At 36.8% G+C, this 17,176-nt stretch overlaps 1 protein-coding gene across 1 annotated transcript in view; it reads right to left on the bottom strand.

Moving 5' to 3' along the window:
• The window catches only part of Atg3 (autophagy related 3), a 28,741-nt gene extending 11,629 nt beyond the window's left edge, over positions 1–17,112 (bottom strand). Inside the window, exons 1-6 of the mRNA XM_034514966.2 lie at positions 16,620–17,112; positions 13,430–13,471; positions 9,288–9,337; positions 6,694–6,764; positions 5,074–5,181; positions 1,429–1,478 (exon numbers count right to left, since the gene is read on the bottom strand). Of these exons, the coding sequence (XP_034370857.1) occupies positions 1,429–1,478; positions 5,074–5,181; positions 6,694–6,764; positions 9,288–9,337; positions 13,430–13,471; positions 16,620–16,691 (393 nt within the window). The 5' untranslated portion in view covers positions 16,692–17,112. The remainder of the gene's footprint in view (positions 1–1,428; positions 1,479–5,073; positions 5,182–6,693; positions 6,765–9,287; positions 9,338–13,429; positions 13,472–16,619) is intronic.
• Between the last annotated feature and the right edge of the window lie 64 nt (positions 17,113–17,176).

The following is a 17,176-nucleotide window of genomic DNA, read 5'->3' as shown; positions in this document are numbered from 1 at the left end:
AATAAATCCAAAAGATACAGTGACTAAAATACATACACAATAAGGCCTTAAATTAGTAATTTAAGTAGAGAACACTTCCTAAAAACAAAGGGGACACAGTTGTTCTAGCCAAATATTCTACCTCTAAGAGATCTATTAAAAAATTTGAGAAAACACACACACACACACAGAGAGAGAGAGAGAGAGAGACAGAGACAGAGACAGAGACACAGACACAGACAGAGACAGGGAGGGAGAGAGGGAGGGAGGGAGGGAGGGAGGGAGGGAGGGAGGGAGGGAGGGAAGGAGAGAGAGAGAGAGAGAGAGAGAGAGAGAGAGAGAGAGAGAGAGAGAGAGAAATTGAGGGAAAACCAGGAACACATATACTAAAACTAGAACATTAGCCAGGCAGTGGTGGCATGCCTTTGATCCCAGTACTTGGGAAGCAGAGGCAGGCGGATTTCTGAGTTCGAGGCCAGCCTGGTCTACAGAGTGAGTTCCAGGACAGCCAGGGCTACACAGAGAAACCCTGTCTCAAAAAACCAAAAAAAAAAAAAAAAAAAAAAAAAATCCTAGAACATTTACATGATCCCTACATAAGGATGAAATAGAAATTAAGAAAAAAAATCCATATTTTCATTTGTTAAAAAAAGAAAAGTAGCTGGGCAGTGGTGGAGCACAGCTTTAATCCCAGCACTCAGGAGGCAGAGGCATGTAGATCTCTTAAGTTTGAGGCCAGCCTGACCTACTTAGTTTCACAACAACCAGGCCTACAGAGAGAAACCCCATCTTGAAAGAAAAAAATGAAAAACAGCAAGCATTCTGTATTTTTTCATAGCATTTCAAACAATCACATAAAAATATGAAGCAGACGCACTCAGTCTGAGAAGAGCTAAAATACTTAACCTAAATCAAATGCAAATGTGCTAGCACAAAACCTTTACCCAATTACACTTACATTTACCCACACAAACTTAAGTGATTATTCAAAGCGTCACCATTTTGGCTGATACTAAAGTATTCAGTGAAACCTCTAAAAACAGAATTTTAGAAGTTACTACCAGTAATTTAAAAAACAAAACAATAAAATTGGTTAGAATAAACTACAAAATGTAATACTAATATAACATTAGCACCTGTTAATCAGCAAAGGTAACCTCTCACCAATTTTCCTTTTAACCATTTACTATTCCGTGTACTTAAACTAGTACTTTTATTGTAATTCATAACAGTTACAAGCCCAATTACCTGAGCTTTATCTGCTGGGCCCACATGATGGAATAAGAGAACCAACTATCCCAAGTTATCTGTCAGATTTCTACATCCTTGCTTTGATACACACACATTCACATATACACACCCAAAATAAATAAAAAATACAACTTAAAATTTAAAACTCATATATAGGCAAAACCTAAGGTCACTGACTTTAGAAATGTTAAACAATACCTTGCTTTCCAGTGTTATCTCCTTAACTGCTTCAGTAATTCCTGTATTACCTGTTTAAAATTCAGCAGAAAAAGTTACTAAAATTAAGCTGCAAACATTCCAGTTATGTGAATAAACCATTTATTTAAATTCTCACAATTCTGAAATATGCGTATCTTGACAAAATCTTTACAAATGAGATTTTACAAATAATCCCAAAGGTACCTCCAAAAATATGTCTCAAAGAAATTCTAATTTACAAATTTATCTATACTACCGTGGCTTGGCCCATTTACTCTTCTTCATTTGCATTTTTATCACAACACACACTATGATCAAGAGATTATATGACTTGTATTTACAATTTAATTAGACCTGCATCAAAACTAGGTTTTGGTTATGTTAACATACTATTTACTTCAAAAATCTTGGCCATCTGAATGTAGTAAGACCATACCACACTCTTATGGACCTTTTACTTCACCAAGTATTTCTACATTTAATCCTTACAAACTCCATCTGTAAAACAGAGTAACATTTTTTCCCTATGAAGAAATGAAGTTGACAGACAGACTCTGGCTAACTACCCTCATTGTGTTTGGTGGGAACATCCTCAGAAGTCCCTTGTCACAAACGGTACCATGCGATAAGCAGGAGCACTGCACCACAGCCCTGAATACTGTTTCAATCACAGGCACCTATCAGTGCTCAAAAGGACAGTTAAACCAGGATGGGAAACTTAGTAAGATAGGAGTACCTAATACTATTACAAATTGAATTCAAAATGTATTTAGCTCCCAATAAATCCAGCATACTTTCTTATTCTAAAATTGGCATGCCTTTAACATTCCTAAACCAAAGGATGATAAGCTCACCTTCACAAATGGAAGATGGCACACTCCAAAGACCAGCACTACAAGTCTTTATTTCATAGCAGTTTGGCTATCATCCTACAATAGATATGATCAATCAAAATGGTAAAACCCAAATCTCAGCCAATCAAACTAAAAATACAAAATTATTTACTGGACATAAAAAAAACCTCTCATCAATCTGCCAAAATATAGTAATGTATCAGTCAAAATATAATAATGTAGTAGTATCCCGTTAATCCCAACCCCAGGCACTGGCTGGAGAAGCCTCTCTGCAGTGGGAAGCAGTCATGCAGAGAATCATGATGGTCAAAAGGGCTAAGACTAAGTGACTACTAGGTGCTCAGCCCTCAGTATGACTCTTATCCCCAAGGCTCAGGGAACTTCAGGGAAGAAGTGGTAGAAAGAAAGGAAAAGCTGGTGGGTGAGAAGGAATGCTGAGGGATGCTGTATTCTAGACATGACATGGACAATGCACTCATGAACTCACAGCATCTCTCTGGTTATCTGTACAAGACCTACATAAGATTAAGCCAATCAAGCTTACAGCATGGGTAGGGAAGGTACTCATGAGGTTTCATCCCAGGTAAGTACCACTGGTGTTGATGGCTGCTCAGGGAGGTAGAGAAAAATTTGTGTTTGTTTGTTTTGCAGGGAGGTACCACTAGTGGGTTGCCCAAGTTCTGGTGGTTGGGCCCACGTCCATTCACATGTAGCCTACACTAATGCAACTCAGTGAAATCATTTTAAAAGAAAACAAAGGAGGGGATGCTTAGAGGTTAAGTGCTCTGGTTGCTCTTCCAGAGGACCCAGGTTAGGTTCCCAGCACACATGGTAAATTAGAACTGTTTCTAACTCCTGTTTTAGGAAGGCCTCCCCAGGCACTCAACTGTGTGCACATAATGCATACATACATACTGATAAGACATCATACACATAAAAACAGTAAGGACATGACAATTTTTTAAGAAGGACACAAAGGTGAGAGAGGTAACCAAAAATATGAACAATGTATACTAGACATATATATAAAACTGTCAAAAAGATCGTTTTTAAAATATTCGTAATTTTAAAATTTTAGCACACCTGACAAAGCCAAGAAAGCTCAAATGTTTCTAAATGCAGTCACATTCCAGACTTGTGATGTTGTATTCTGTCAATCTGGTTAGTGTTAGAATAGCCACTATCTAGTCAAAAACTAGTCCAAAGGTTGTAGTGGATGTACTTTTTAAGATACTTTGAATAAATATTAAAACCACTATTAAATAAAGCAAATAATTCTTCAAAAAGTAGGTAAATTTCATCCAATCAAGTAAAAAAGAGAAAAGGAAATGAGGGCCAATAACTGCCTGTAGCATCACCTGTTCTTTGGTACTCCAGCCTGTTGGGGCATACCCTGCAAAGTTCAATGGTCATATAAACCAATTCCTTAAAATATACCTACTTATATTACAGTGTAGCAGTGATCCTATCCTGGGAGAGAGTAGGATTTAAGTCTTGGCTACAGATGAAGAAGGAAAGTGTTCACTCAGGCCTGACAATTTATGTCATAGCTAAATCTACATTACATTTCATTTTATTACATTTCCTGGACTTTGTTTCATCTTTTCTGTAAAATCATAGCATCACTTAAAGAAGGCAAAGATCTTTTCTCTTCCAGGTCTATCCAAATCTGTAAATAAATCCATTTCCATGTCCCGTGGTTTTCCCCTAGCATGACAAAAAGCTCCATTTCTCCTGTCATGCCTCTCCTTCCAGCAGTATCACTGCTCTGTACCTCTAAAGAATTGACCAATACAGGGGCTAATAATAGAAAAAACCAACAATGAAAGGTGGATGAGGTGAAGCAAGGGAAACTGGCCTCAGTTGGAAGTACTGCCCCTTTTCCTGAGACACAGTTTAAAATGATAATTAAGTATCTCTAGCCGGGCGGTGGTGGCGCACCCCTTTAATCCCAGCACTTGGGAGGCAGAGACAGACGGATTTCTAAGTTCGAGGCCAGCCTAGTCTACTGAGTGAGTTCCAGGACAGCCAAGGCTATATAGAGAAACTCTGTCTTGAAAAACCAAAAAAAAAAAAAAAAAAAAAAAAAAAGTATCTCTAATGAAGATCAGAACTTATTATATGTATTTAATAAACTGGAAAAGAATACTAATCATTATTTCCCACAGAGGAAAGTGATGTTACTTGTTCTATAAGTAAACATTTTTTAGCAGTCAACTTTTTGTAGACTTTTGCTAGTTCAAGCATACTAACATCTACTTAGCTCTGTGCATTATGACCCTATATGTAGGTTCAAGTTATATGTAGTGTTTATAAAATAAAATACAACTAGAAAATTATAGTCATTCTAGTCAGTCAACAGGCAATTTACTACTGACATGCTACCTGTATCTTCCAGCCTTGAGAAAACTAATGTAGAGCCCTGAAAATTCTCTGAAGGATTGGGGGAAAGCCTAACAACATGAAACAGAGAATGAATGATGGAATGGGTTTAAAATGATGCTGAACCTACCACTTCCCCTAGGCTTTACCACAAGTTTCCAAGCAAATGCATATACACAGTCAGTACTTTATATTGGATATGCTTTCTCTTCTATTTAGAAACAAAGAAAATAAGTGAATATTTCAAATTGCAATTGAACCAACAGATGCTACCTTTTCTTTTTTGACTTTGGGGACAAAATTATACTTTATGTAAATTTTTAAATTTCAAATCAAGCCTATTATAAAAGATTGTGAAAAACTTTAAAATAATTTAAACTAAATACATGCTATTCTGAACACCTCTCACCTGAATTGTGGTATGTATCTACCCATCCCCCGTCCCCATCATCTTCTTCAATGATAGCCTCCAATTCATCCGAATACTCCATCTGTTTACACCGTTTGTAGCATGGAACTATTAAAACAAACAAAAGCCAAATGTAATTACTAGTATATAACCCACTAATAATAAATCCATTAGAAAGAGAAGGCTTCTATCTTAAAAAGTAAAAATCTCACTCTTAAGTAAACCTTTCCTTCCCAGTAAGACTGATAATATAATAAGAGTTACATTCAGCCCACAGACACATTATCTAGCCCCATTAATCCTTTCCAGGTCTGCTTTATCAGAAGACAAGTAAAAAGGCTCTAGTGTGGCATCTCTGTCTTCCTTTACCACGATCTGTGAGGAACAGCTGGCTGAAGCCAGATGAGGGTGCTCAGTTCTAAGCTAATGAATAATATTTCACACTAATGGCTCTGGTCTTAGAATATGCAAACACCACCTGTCACTCTGAAAGGTGGTAGAGGTGACCTCTGAAATGCAAAGCTAAAGTAACCATCAATATGAATTTCAAAATTCATATTTAAGTTCCAATTATTTACCAAGGATAAACAGATTAAAATTCAGTAACCTGCTAAATTTTATTCCCTAATAAAGGTGTCAAATCTTTCATGTAAATGTATTAACAAGTACTATTATTTCACAAACCTATAATTATTGACATCATGTTTTATAAACATTATGCTCAAGATATCACCATTAATTTCCTGATTAAACAACCAGGATATAAATTATCAACCTTAAAAATACATACACTGTAGGAAGGCTGTCTGGATTTCTTGGTTTTGGTACTGTACATCAAACATAGGGCTTTGAGCTGAGTAAGCCCTCTTCCATAGAGGCAGCACTTTGCCTTTTTTTAACCACTGAAATCGAATTGGAATTTTAATCACTGGAATTGAAGGAGACCAAATGGTCTCCTTATATAGCTCAGGCTGGCTTGCACTTACTATGCAGCCCTGATAGCATTCTTTCATCCCTATATGCAGAAAAGGCACACAGGCACAATCCTGCAAAAACTGCTACTTGTTACATATTATCTGCCTTCCAAGTTTAGGTTAAATTACAATAGACGTCAATGTATTGTTATGTGGTTATTTTAAGACCATCACAATCTTCTAATGTTTTAAAAATTAACATCATAAATACGATGACTTCTATTTTAAAAGAGCTGTTGTGCCTGTGGGTAAACTTTTGATGGTACAATGGATAATAAAGTCTTTAATCTTAAGATTTTATATGTTAAAGGTGAAATCAATTTCATGTTCCATAAAAATTCACATCTAAAGATTAAAATTAAACAGCTAAGTATATTGTGATTATAAAATCAACTTTAAAAAAATGATTAAGAGGAATATAAGTTTTCCTGAGGAGTTCTTCCATACTATGACAATTAGATCTTTTTGATAAACAGAACTAAAAAGAAAAAGATAAAAATCAATCAGAAAACATTACTGGGATAATTTCCATCTGCAAGAAGCCTAACTTCAGACACAAATTAGAATCAATATCTATAAATGGAATTTTATTGTTTCAATATACTATCCAAAATTTACTACATGTATACAATGATATAATTCTTACCATTTTTGGTTACCAAAAACTGTTTCCCTGTTGGTAGATATGCCTTCACTTTCAATTCTTCCCCTGTAGCCCTTTAAAAACAGTGGAAAACACAAAAATACAAAAGATTGTAAAAGTCAAATTTGAAACAGAAGATACCACATGAAAATCTCAATACTATTAAGGCTATATTTCTGTGAAAATTGTTTTAGCACTGTTAGGGAAGTCTGCCATTAAATAAGAAAAGCATATACTAACATGAGTAAAATATACTGGGAGATGCAACAGAAGGATTATTTAAGGAGGTAGTGGTTGAATATCGTCTACATGAAAAAAACTCCATAAAACCTATCACTTTGTACAATGACTATACACTAAAAACTTTTAAAATCTCTCTTCCTACTATGTTTAAAATTGAAACTAAAAGATAAAAAGTATTGAATCAAAGATGGTAGTACTGAAAAAAATGCTTAAAAGCAAACAACAAAATCCTGTTACAGCATGTAATTACAGGACCTCCAGCTCCAACATGCTATTGATTATCAGTACTTTAAAAGGCTACTATTAATACTGTTGTCACCTTATAAATAACAAAATCAATGTTCAAAAGGGTCAGAGTGCTCATAATCAGTAAAGAAGGCTGGAAGAGCCAGGTGAAATCAAGTGCCTGTAGGACTCTTCATCAACCACTCCTACTGTGAGTCAGGACCAACTGTAGAGAGTCTGAGTGCTCTGGCCCTGCTCTCTAAGAATCTCTTCAGTCCTCTGTGCACTAGGACTACTAGACCTGGCCAGAACAGAGCTGGCATATGGTGCCTTCACAAGTATCAACACAAAACTTGAAGTTATGCTGCCTTTTCAAGCTTCTTCAATTTAAACCCCATAGATTTGAGAACAAGATAAAGCCAGGAATATTATTTTTAAACCTTATGATCTTCTTTCAATAAGCTCAACTATCAGATTCAGCACCAGTGCCTGAAGTTATAAGGGAAGGAAGGAGTTAAGATGATGGCATCACATGTACACAAACATTAGCATTCAAATATTTTCTTCTGGGACTACCCAGCAATTCAGAAAAAAGTGTAAGCCCTGGCATGGAGTATGACTGGGTTATCAGTTACAGTTTAATTATTTCAACAATCACAATTCATAAAAGTGAAGCTGGCCAAGTATCTCAGTGGCTAAAGGTGCATGCATCCATCTGAGTTCAATCTTTGGCATCCATGAGGTAGAAAGAGAGAAATGACTCCCACATATTATCCTGTAATCTCCACCTGCATGCTCTGGCATGCTGCATGCACATGCACACGCACACACACACACACACACACACACACACACACACAGTAATTTTTTTAAAAATTCTGTAAATATAGTAATCTTAACTACTAATACCTGTTAAAAGATATTGCCTATTTATACACAGCTCCTTCTCACTGTGCTATACTTGCAACACCTTAACTACATGGATAATTTAAGGCAACAACAACAACAAAAAAGCCTTTAATAAAAAAATATGGGTCTATCATATTAAAGTCAAGTAAGTTCTTCTAACCAAATTACTGTTACCTTATTTCTACACTTTTGCCTTGAAAAGGATGGAGATATGTGTATGTGTATAAATATACACAAAACCTAATTATAGCAAGAAATTTAGAACACATTAAATCAGAGAGCTTCTATAGATTTTTTAATTTTAGAGCAAAATACAGACATGTACACATATAAATAAATGAAGCTGGCAATCTGCCATTTCTAGGTGCAGAAGAATTAATGCCCTGTAAGAGACACAGCAAATGATAAAAGCCAAGGTACATGTTAAAAACAAAAGTGAAAGGAACTAAAACAGGTCACAAATGAAAAAAATTTCTAACTTTGGTTTAAAATAATTCAGGTGATTAAATTCTTTAGCTAAAAAAAAAAAAACAAACCAACTACAACCTTTTCATCCTAGACATGTTAAAACATCCATACAACATATATATGAAAATAGTTGATTATATACAGACAACTGTGACCAAAACAAAACAGTTCAACCAGTACTGAAATCACATTTTAGAGAAAAACCCATCTATTAGTACTAAAAAGTAATAAACTTCCATACATTCTAAAGCATATTTGTGTTAAAATTACTTTAGTATTTAAGAATAATGTTAGTGAAAAAATTAATTATAATTCTTTATGGGCCTAGTCCCAGCCAATTTCCAAAGCAGGACCTAAACATTCACCTGTGATGTTAAAGTTTAGGTATTATATCTTAAAAGATAAACTCCATAAAATCTCTGCATTCATCATAAAAATGTTCAAATTTACTAAACTCCTAATCATATTTTTAAAGAACCACATACCAGACCTAGGGAAAAACAAAGAAAATACTAGCAAAGGAAGTTAAGTGAATTTGAGTGTGCTAACAGAGCAAAGTAAAATACATGACACCCACTGTCTCCCACCGTGCACTCTTTATTTTCCTTGGTGTTTCACGGTTTCAGTAGAAGAACCTAATGAAGAAGATGATGCTGGCTCATCGCCCTACTTTTCATGTGTTAACCAGTTTACAAACTGCCTGTAATCCTAAAGCTTCAGCAGTGTTCCAATTTTCACTCAATATTACTTACCATTGCCATGTTGGACAGTGGTGGACTAAGTGATCTCCAGCTGCCACAAACTATGCAGGAATTGCAAGGAATATGAAAAAAGCGAAAAGATACATTGAACATCACTGAGTACAGGATGGCAAAATATCAAACTGATCACCCTGGGTAACTCTGAGACTCAATAATCAATTACAATGAAAATAGCATAAAACCTGCTTTATCAACCTGAAGATTTTCAATTAGTAACCTTAAAAAAGTTTAGTTTAGGACCTATAAAACCTCAATTTTGGAAGAAAAAAAAAAACATTGTTATCATTTTGTTTTGTATTCTGTGTATCCCCGGCTGTTCCGGAACTCTTTGTAGACAGACTGTCCTATCACCTGCCTCTGGATCCCAGTGAGGCACCACCACACCCAGCAAACACTGTTATCTTTAATTCAATTTTCATCATCAAATCATATTTCAAACCTGATATGAAATTGCTGACGGCAAGACAATGAACCTCAAGTGTCAAAGTCTATCTTGCAATTCAGTAGAGTCCTGTTAAGGACTGGAAACTCAAGGAAGATGTTTAAAGAAACAGATATAGGTCTAATGTCAACCTATTTCATTAAATTACAGTGGAGGTTTCTTCTTCCTCCTATGTTATTTCTTAGATTTTTCCATTAATTAATTTATTTATTTATTCACTTTACATCCAGATCACTTATCACTTTACTCCCCCTCTCCTCCCAGGCCCCCTTTATAATCCCTTCTCCTCTGAGAAGGGGGAGGACCCCTGGGTACCAATCCATCCTGGTACATCAAGTCACTTGAGGACTAGGCACATGCTGTTTTGCCTGCATGTATGTCTTTGCATTCCTAGTATCCACAGTGGGTCAGAAAAAGGCATCAGGTCCCCTGGAACTGAAGTTAAATGATGGCTGTGTGTCATCATGTGGTTGCTAGAAACTACACTCAGGTTTTCTGCAATATCTAGTGATCTTAATACTGAGGCATCTCTTTAACACTCTATTATTTTCTTAAACTTTTTTTTTATTTTCTGCTGGTATTAAACCTGGGGCATATTAAACAAGCATTCTGTGTCTCCCACAGCCCTGGACCAATATTGAAAGAAAGCTTTATTATATTCTTAAAAGGATTAATTTTAAAAAGTTATAATATAGTAACAAACAACATGGGGCTTGGGGGTAGGGAGGAACTTAAGTTCTAGACTAACTATGAAAACATCTACAAAATCAGATTTGGGGTCCAGGCTGGATCTCCAGCACCTCTTCACACCAAACCTGGTGGCACACACATGCAATTCCAGGACTTCTGAGGTGGAAGCAGAAGGACCAAAGAGTTCAAGGGCCTTGTCAGCCACTTGGTACATTCCAGATTAGCCTGGGATACATGAGACCCGTCCAAAAAATCTCTAGAGGGAGGAGGAGAAAAAGAAAAATCTAATGGATTCCTTGGGCTTTCTGAGCAAGCTGAAGATTATATAAAATTTCATTTTTCATTACAAATAAAAATTAGACTCAATATTTGAAAAACAATATTTGAAAATTTTCTAGTTCACATGAATATAAGATAATCTCCCTGAAAAATACTAACCTTGCTTACCTTTAAATGCAGAAAACAAGCGTCTGCTAAGCACAGCTACATTGTAACAACTGGAAAGATTTGAAAATGCTTTCCCAATTGCCTCTATTTCACAACAGTTCTAACTTAGAACTATCATTTGTGGGTTATTACACAGCACAAAGTTAGGATACTTTTCGTATTCTCAATACCTTTTGAAAAAGTCTATCTATCCAAAAGTCCATTTTCAATTGAGAGAGTAAAATTCAGCCATATATGCACTCAGAAAATAGCCTACTTAAGATGATAGTTCACCAAAGTTAAGATATGGCAACTTTATTCCAAACATCAACTCTTTCTTCTTTCATTTGATGCCTTTGGGGGTTACCATCACCAAGTGTTTCTTTTAGCTGTGTGGTTGTCAGGAATTTATCAACACATCAAAGTAACAAGTTAACAAAATGCAAGCCAAAGAAATCATTAAAAATGAAAGTTCTTTAATTATATTGCCTTCAAATCATAAGACATTATTTTTATCTAGTGGTCTCTTGATAATAACTATTTAAATATAACAAAACATTATAAAATAAAACTGAAAAAAAAAGAGCTGATAGAACTGCACCAATAATTAGCACATGTGGATATCTATCCTCATTAGCAAAAGCCATTATTACTAGTTTCAAAACGCAAGTGAAATAACATGTTACAGTCAAATTTCAAATCACCAATTGTTTATAGAAGCTTTCTCATAGTAAATATTCTTCTGTGATGTTTCTCAATACTGTACTATATTCAACAAGATACACCCAATATTTGCATTTTAGCAAACATTATTCCTCAACTGACCTTTAATTCATGTATCAGTATTTAAATTAGTTATACAGGCATTTGCTTGTCCCCAAACAAATACAGTATCACCCTTCTCCCTTTTGAAACAAAATATTTCCACATTTCTCAATGAAAACAAAGAGAACTGGAAATTGGTGAGTAAGAGCCCAGAAATAAGAAGAAACAAACAACTCAATTCAGTCGGTAGTATTTATCCCAAGCAAATCATACCTTCCCATTGTCTTTTCTTGGGCTCATTCTAATTTAGCTGAATCCTTTAATTAAGTTTTATCTAAGCCTATCATTATAAGCTTTGTATCAAATTAAGCTAGTTTTGCCTTATTTATTTTCTTTTAAGGGAAAATTCACACCTCACAAGGCTATTAATTTACTCATGTTAGGATGAATTTTTGTTTGAAAACAGATTGGTTCTATAAAACTGCAGCCAAAAATTAGTTATATTCACACAGTAAAGGTAAAGCAAAGTATGCAAGCACAGCATATGATTATCTTTGCTCTTCATTTCAGATAATTAAAAAGCCACAGCTTGACAATGCCTGTTCAGGAAGAAAATTAATGAGACCCTTAAGAACAAATGGACTTTTAATTGGCATTGAACATATTACACTCATGACATCTAAAGCAAAGTAAGCCCTTTCAAAGAATTTCTATTCCAAACTCCTCATTTTACAGATGGGTAAACATGATGCCTAGACATATATAGCTAGCTGATTTGCATAAAGTAAGAAAAATTAGGCAGATGGTTCTAGAAAGCACATTCCTTAGGCTCTTTCCACAACATCCCATGTCTTTATTAAGAATAAAGGCAGTTTCAGAAAAAGAAAAAAAAAAGTCCAATCAGTACAGCAAGCCATTATTAGGCCTCAAAATGAACTGGACTGAAGAGAGGATCAGTTAATTCTCTGGTTTAAGGCCTTTTAATCTATAGCCAGAGCCTCATCATACAACACAGCTTATTTTATGTTTCTAACAAAACAAGGAATATGATTTTACTGCTAATGAATCATGTTGTCAGTCAGTGAAAACTGAAGATCAATTTTAAATAAATCTGTTGCTTTTATTAAGAACAAGTAAGTGTAACACAAACATAGCTATTCATAAAATTGAAGTTCCTGGGATAAATCTGTCTGGGGGTGAATTATCTAAATGAATGAGATCACAATACAAACTTGTTGAACAAATAAACTGAAGTGAAATTCAAAATACTGCTCTATGCGAAAAGTTTAAAAACTATAGGGAGCAGGTAAAATGCCCATAGTTCTAACAGTACTTAACTTTCACCACAATTTGTTTAGCAGACAAATGAAATCATGGTAAAATACTCAGTGTCAACTATGTAAAATTAAGCTAAATGATAGGAGAAAAATCACTAACAAAGTTTCAACACAATATCATAAAATACACATTTGGTCTAAACAGAGCCAAGACAGCAAATGCCAGAGCCAGCAGGGCACATCCTCACACAGCAATAAAAGACAAGTAAACACAACTAATCTCTTCAGCTCCCCTTCCCAACCATCACTTCCACAAAGAGTTCAACTATAGAAAAATATTAGAAGCGTCAAAACGAAAAGATGTTCTATATCGTTTGCTAAGGGAAGTAGAAATTCTCTTAACCTAATTATTATAGTTACCCAAGTGTTAGTTCACTAAAAAAAATTCAAGGTGTTTTCTAACAAAGAAGAAAAGACACTAGTCTAAAATAATTGTAAAAATACAAAAGCTTTATGGTATCTTCAACACTCACCTCTTCTGGGGTAATTACACCCGTTTCCTTAAATTTTGATTCCTAAAGAGTACAGAAAGAATAAAAGTATTAGACCATGTTCACATTCAACTAAAAAATGTCTTAGGGGCAAATATTTGCCCCTCCTGGACAATGAAGAATATACTATGGAACAAACAAAACACTAAAACCTAAATATACTGTGTGTAATAACAAAGACAAACATATAATGTAGATGAATTAAGAGTATAATCATTTGAGTATAATTTGATCAGTACAGTTTTTAAAAAGCATGCTAATATTTAGATCACAGTGGCTCTGGGTGGTGAACAAGTTACAGCACTTTATCACAATGTTTCAGTTAAGCTGACTTATATTAGAAGCCAGCAGAAGAAATCACTTAGTATTTCATATTTTCCATTATTCTCATCTCTACCAGAACTTTTTTCTTTTGTTTCGATTTATTTTCTTCAGAATTGGGTTTTGTTAATCAGGCTAAGCTGATGTGTAACTCAAAAGCTTTCTGCCTCAGCCTCCAGAACAATGGAAATCTAGGCACTATGTCACTACCACCATATCCAGCTTCACTAAACTTTTAACAGTATTTTCTCCTCTGAAGCAACACTGATATTGACTAAATTTTGTTCCACATTTTTACTTACAAGATTTTTGTGGTATAGTCTACAAAATAAAAAAATCCATTTGTGAACATTATTTATTCAACAAATATTTACCACTATATGACAGTAATATGTGAGACAATGTGCTATATGCCTGACAAATAAATCAAACTCATCTTTATACCATGAAGAAGAAAAAAATTAAGTAAGGGAGAGGTGGTATTAAAATACAATAGCTCCTCAGCTAGGGGTTCAACTTAGCACCTCCAGAATCCAATGGAATGTTGACTGGCTTGATCTTGTACAGGTAATCACCCGCACTCTGTATCAGTCCAAAAGACACTTTCAAAGCAGTCCTCCCAACCTCTGGCAGTTGATGGCTGCTAGGAGAAGATAAGTCTGTTTTCTTCAAGTTGTGGCTCTTGGTAGATTGTGCATGCTCTAATGGGTGACCTATACGGCACACATACAGGCAGCAGTGACTGTGCTCAGAAGATTAAAACATAAAGTTGGCAGAGGTATAGCCTGGGGGTGATCTGGAAGGAATTGGAGGCGGGAGTGAGGGATGGATGTGATCGAGATACATTGTACACATATAAGAAATTCTCAGGAAATAAGAACAAAATATACTATAAAGAACCAAAGGATAGATAAAAGACCAAACCATAGGGCTGTCTAGAGTAAAAGCATTGCTGGCCAAGGGAGGAAAACGAAATTCTAGAAGCGAATGTCTGCTGGATGGTGTACTAAGGAGGGAGGCTATGCCAAAGCACGCACAAGATAAAGGAGACGGGGATGTCACCATCACTGTAAGGATTTGGGCTTTACTACACAGCTGGCATCTAAACAAAGCATCTCTAAACCTTCACTTCCTAATAAAACATCATTTCTTTCTAGATATTTCCTTTTTTCTCTTTTCCTTCCCTCACCTAGGAGGTATCTATAAAGATTCTCTTTGCAGGAGTGACAGGAGTGACAAGGTGGAGTCATTAAGTCTTTCTTTTATACTAAAAACATGCTACACATTGCCTCAGGTAGGGAAGCAAAACACTTTAACCTCTGAACTTGGGAGAGGAAGGTGGGTCTCTTAAGAATTCAAGGTTAGACTGGGCTACATAGTGAGTTCCAGACCAATTAAGTCTACACAGTATATATATTTGATTGCTCAAAAAACAGTTTTACAGCCAGGCAGTGGTGGCCCATGCCTTTTATCCCAGCACTTGGGAGGCAGAGGCAGGTAGATTTCTGATTTCAAGGCCAGCCTGGCCTACAGAGTTCCAGGACAGCCAGAGATACACAGAGAAACCCTGTCAGGAAAAAAAAAAAAAAAAAAAAAAAAAAAAAAAAAAAAAAAAAAGTTCAACAAGTTCAACAAAATACAAGTGGTATATAAGATAGTCAGTCATTTTATTTATATTTAATTGAAAGGTGTTTTGCTCATCTCTCCCTCAGACTAAAAGTTAAATTAGTGGTACAATATTAAAACACTGAATCTATGAAGATACAACATTCTGAAAGCATAACATACAAAATAAAAAGAAGGATTTGATTCCAATGTTGAAATTATTTTCGAATTCTTAAATAGAAGAGTAAATCTTAACTAAAATGACTGTCACAGTAAACATATAAACAAAACAAAATAAAATGCTCATTTCAATTGTTCCAGACTCTTCAAATTTGATCCAAAAATGTATTATTTTCAAAAGTACTTTAGAAATAATTATTGAAAAGCATTCCCACTCCCCTTGTCAAGGAAAGACAGAACAGCCTAGTCAGCAGATTTCACCCCTGCACTAAGATTGCTAAAATTCTAACTGAAAGCTAAATACAGAACAAAAACCATGAAAATTATCTGCTTCCCATTTACTGCTCGCTTTTTGCAAAGCAAAATCAAGTTACCGTATGAAGCCTAGAACGTGTAAGAAAGCTCTGAATGAATCTCTGGAAATTTACTTTTGAAAACAAGTAATCCAGTCTGTGCTAATAGCTAACCTATCACAACTTTCACCTAAAAATGTTAATAGTATTTCCAATCTATACAATGTCCCTTCGGTTGTGCTTAACTGTTGCTGTAGAATCATTCAAGTCCAAGATTAATAACCAGTTACGGCTACTTTAAAGGCTTGGGAAACTACAAGTTTCGCTCTAGCTCGGCTCAAAGTTACTAACATGTTATAATTTACTCTGTTCCTTTGAAACCTAAGGAACTTGGGAATCAGATCGCCCGAAAATCAAAACTTCCTATGAAACTTGGAAGGAAAAGTGGCATGCTGTTCGCCACCAAGCTGTCATGTTTTCCAAAGGTTAACCCAGTTCACCTGTTTAAAAAGACTACGGGTGTCAGAACGTTCGTACCTCTGCTCCGCACCACCTTGCCTTGCACCCCAAGGCACTGATCAGCGGAGACAGCAGGCAGCAAGCTTCACTCTAGTTGAAGCCAGGAAGCCGGCGAGCCTTGGGACCGGCCCAGAAGCCCAAGGCCAGAGGCAGTACCTGGCCGTGCGTCTCGCCCCTCCACCTACTACACCGGTCCACGCTGGGGACCGGGATTGGGCGGCCAGTGCAGAGTAAGCCAGACCCTCCCCGCTTACCTTGAGGACGGGGGTCAGGTACTCGGCCACTTCCAGAGCCTTTCCCTTCACCGTGTTGATCACATTCTGCATCCTGGGGCTGGAGCAGCGATGGGGCACGGAGGAACTGTCGCAATTCGGGCCAGGGAGTCAAAAACTGCCCCGGACGTGCCCGACTGGCATCGAACCCCGCAGCCGCACCGGCCCGGCCGGGGGGAGGAGCGGAGGCTCGCGGAGGCCCGGCCCAGCTGTCACCTGGCCCCGACCGCAGAGGCCCAGCCGACTGAGCGAGAGGCGGGTGCGCGCGCAGCCCCCGGCCTCCTCGAAGCTATCTTTCGTCCCCCCAAGCTCCACTCACACCCCTTCCGGGTTCCCCTTCCTCTTCTCACACTCTCCCAACAGCCCCGCGGCCACCTAGGCCTCACGTGACTCGAATCTCACGGGACACGTGACAAAAGTAGGCCGGCTGGGCCGCTCCTCGCTCCGGCCCGCCCCCCGGAAGCGCAGGAAGAAGCGCGCCTGCGCAATGGGCACGCAGGCCGCCCTTCCCAGGCGGGCGGCTCTCAGCTTTGTGTTCC

Source organism: Arvicanthis niloticus, chromosome 12 (genome assembly GCF_011762505.2).
Source record: "Arvicanthis niloticus isolate mArvNil1 chromosome 12, mArvNil1.pat.X, whole genome shotgun sequence".
NCBI lineage: Eukaryota > Metazoa > Chordata > Mammalia > Rodentia > Muridae > Arvicanthis > Arvicanthis niloticus.
This window is presented reverse-complemented; position numbering and strand designations above follow the sequence as displayed.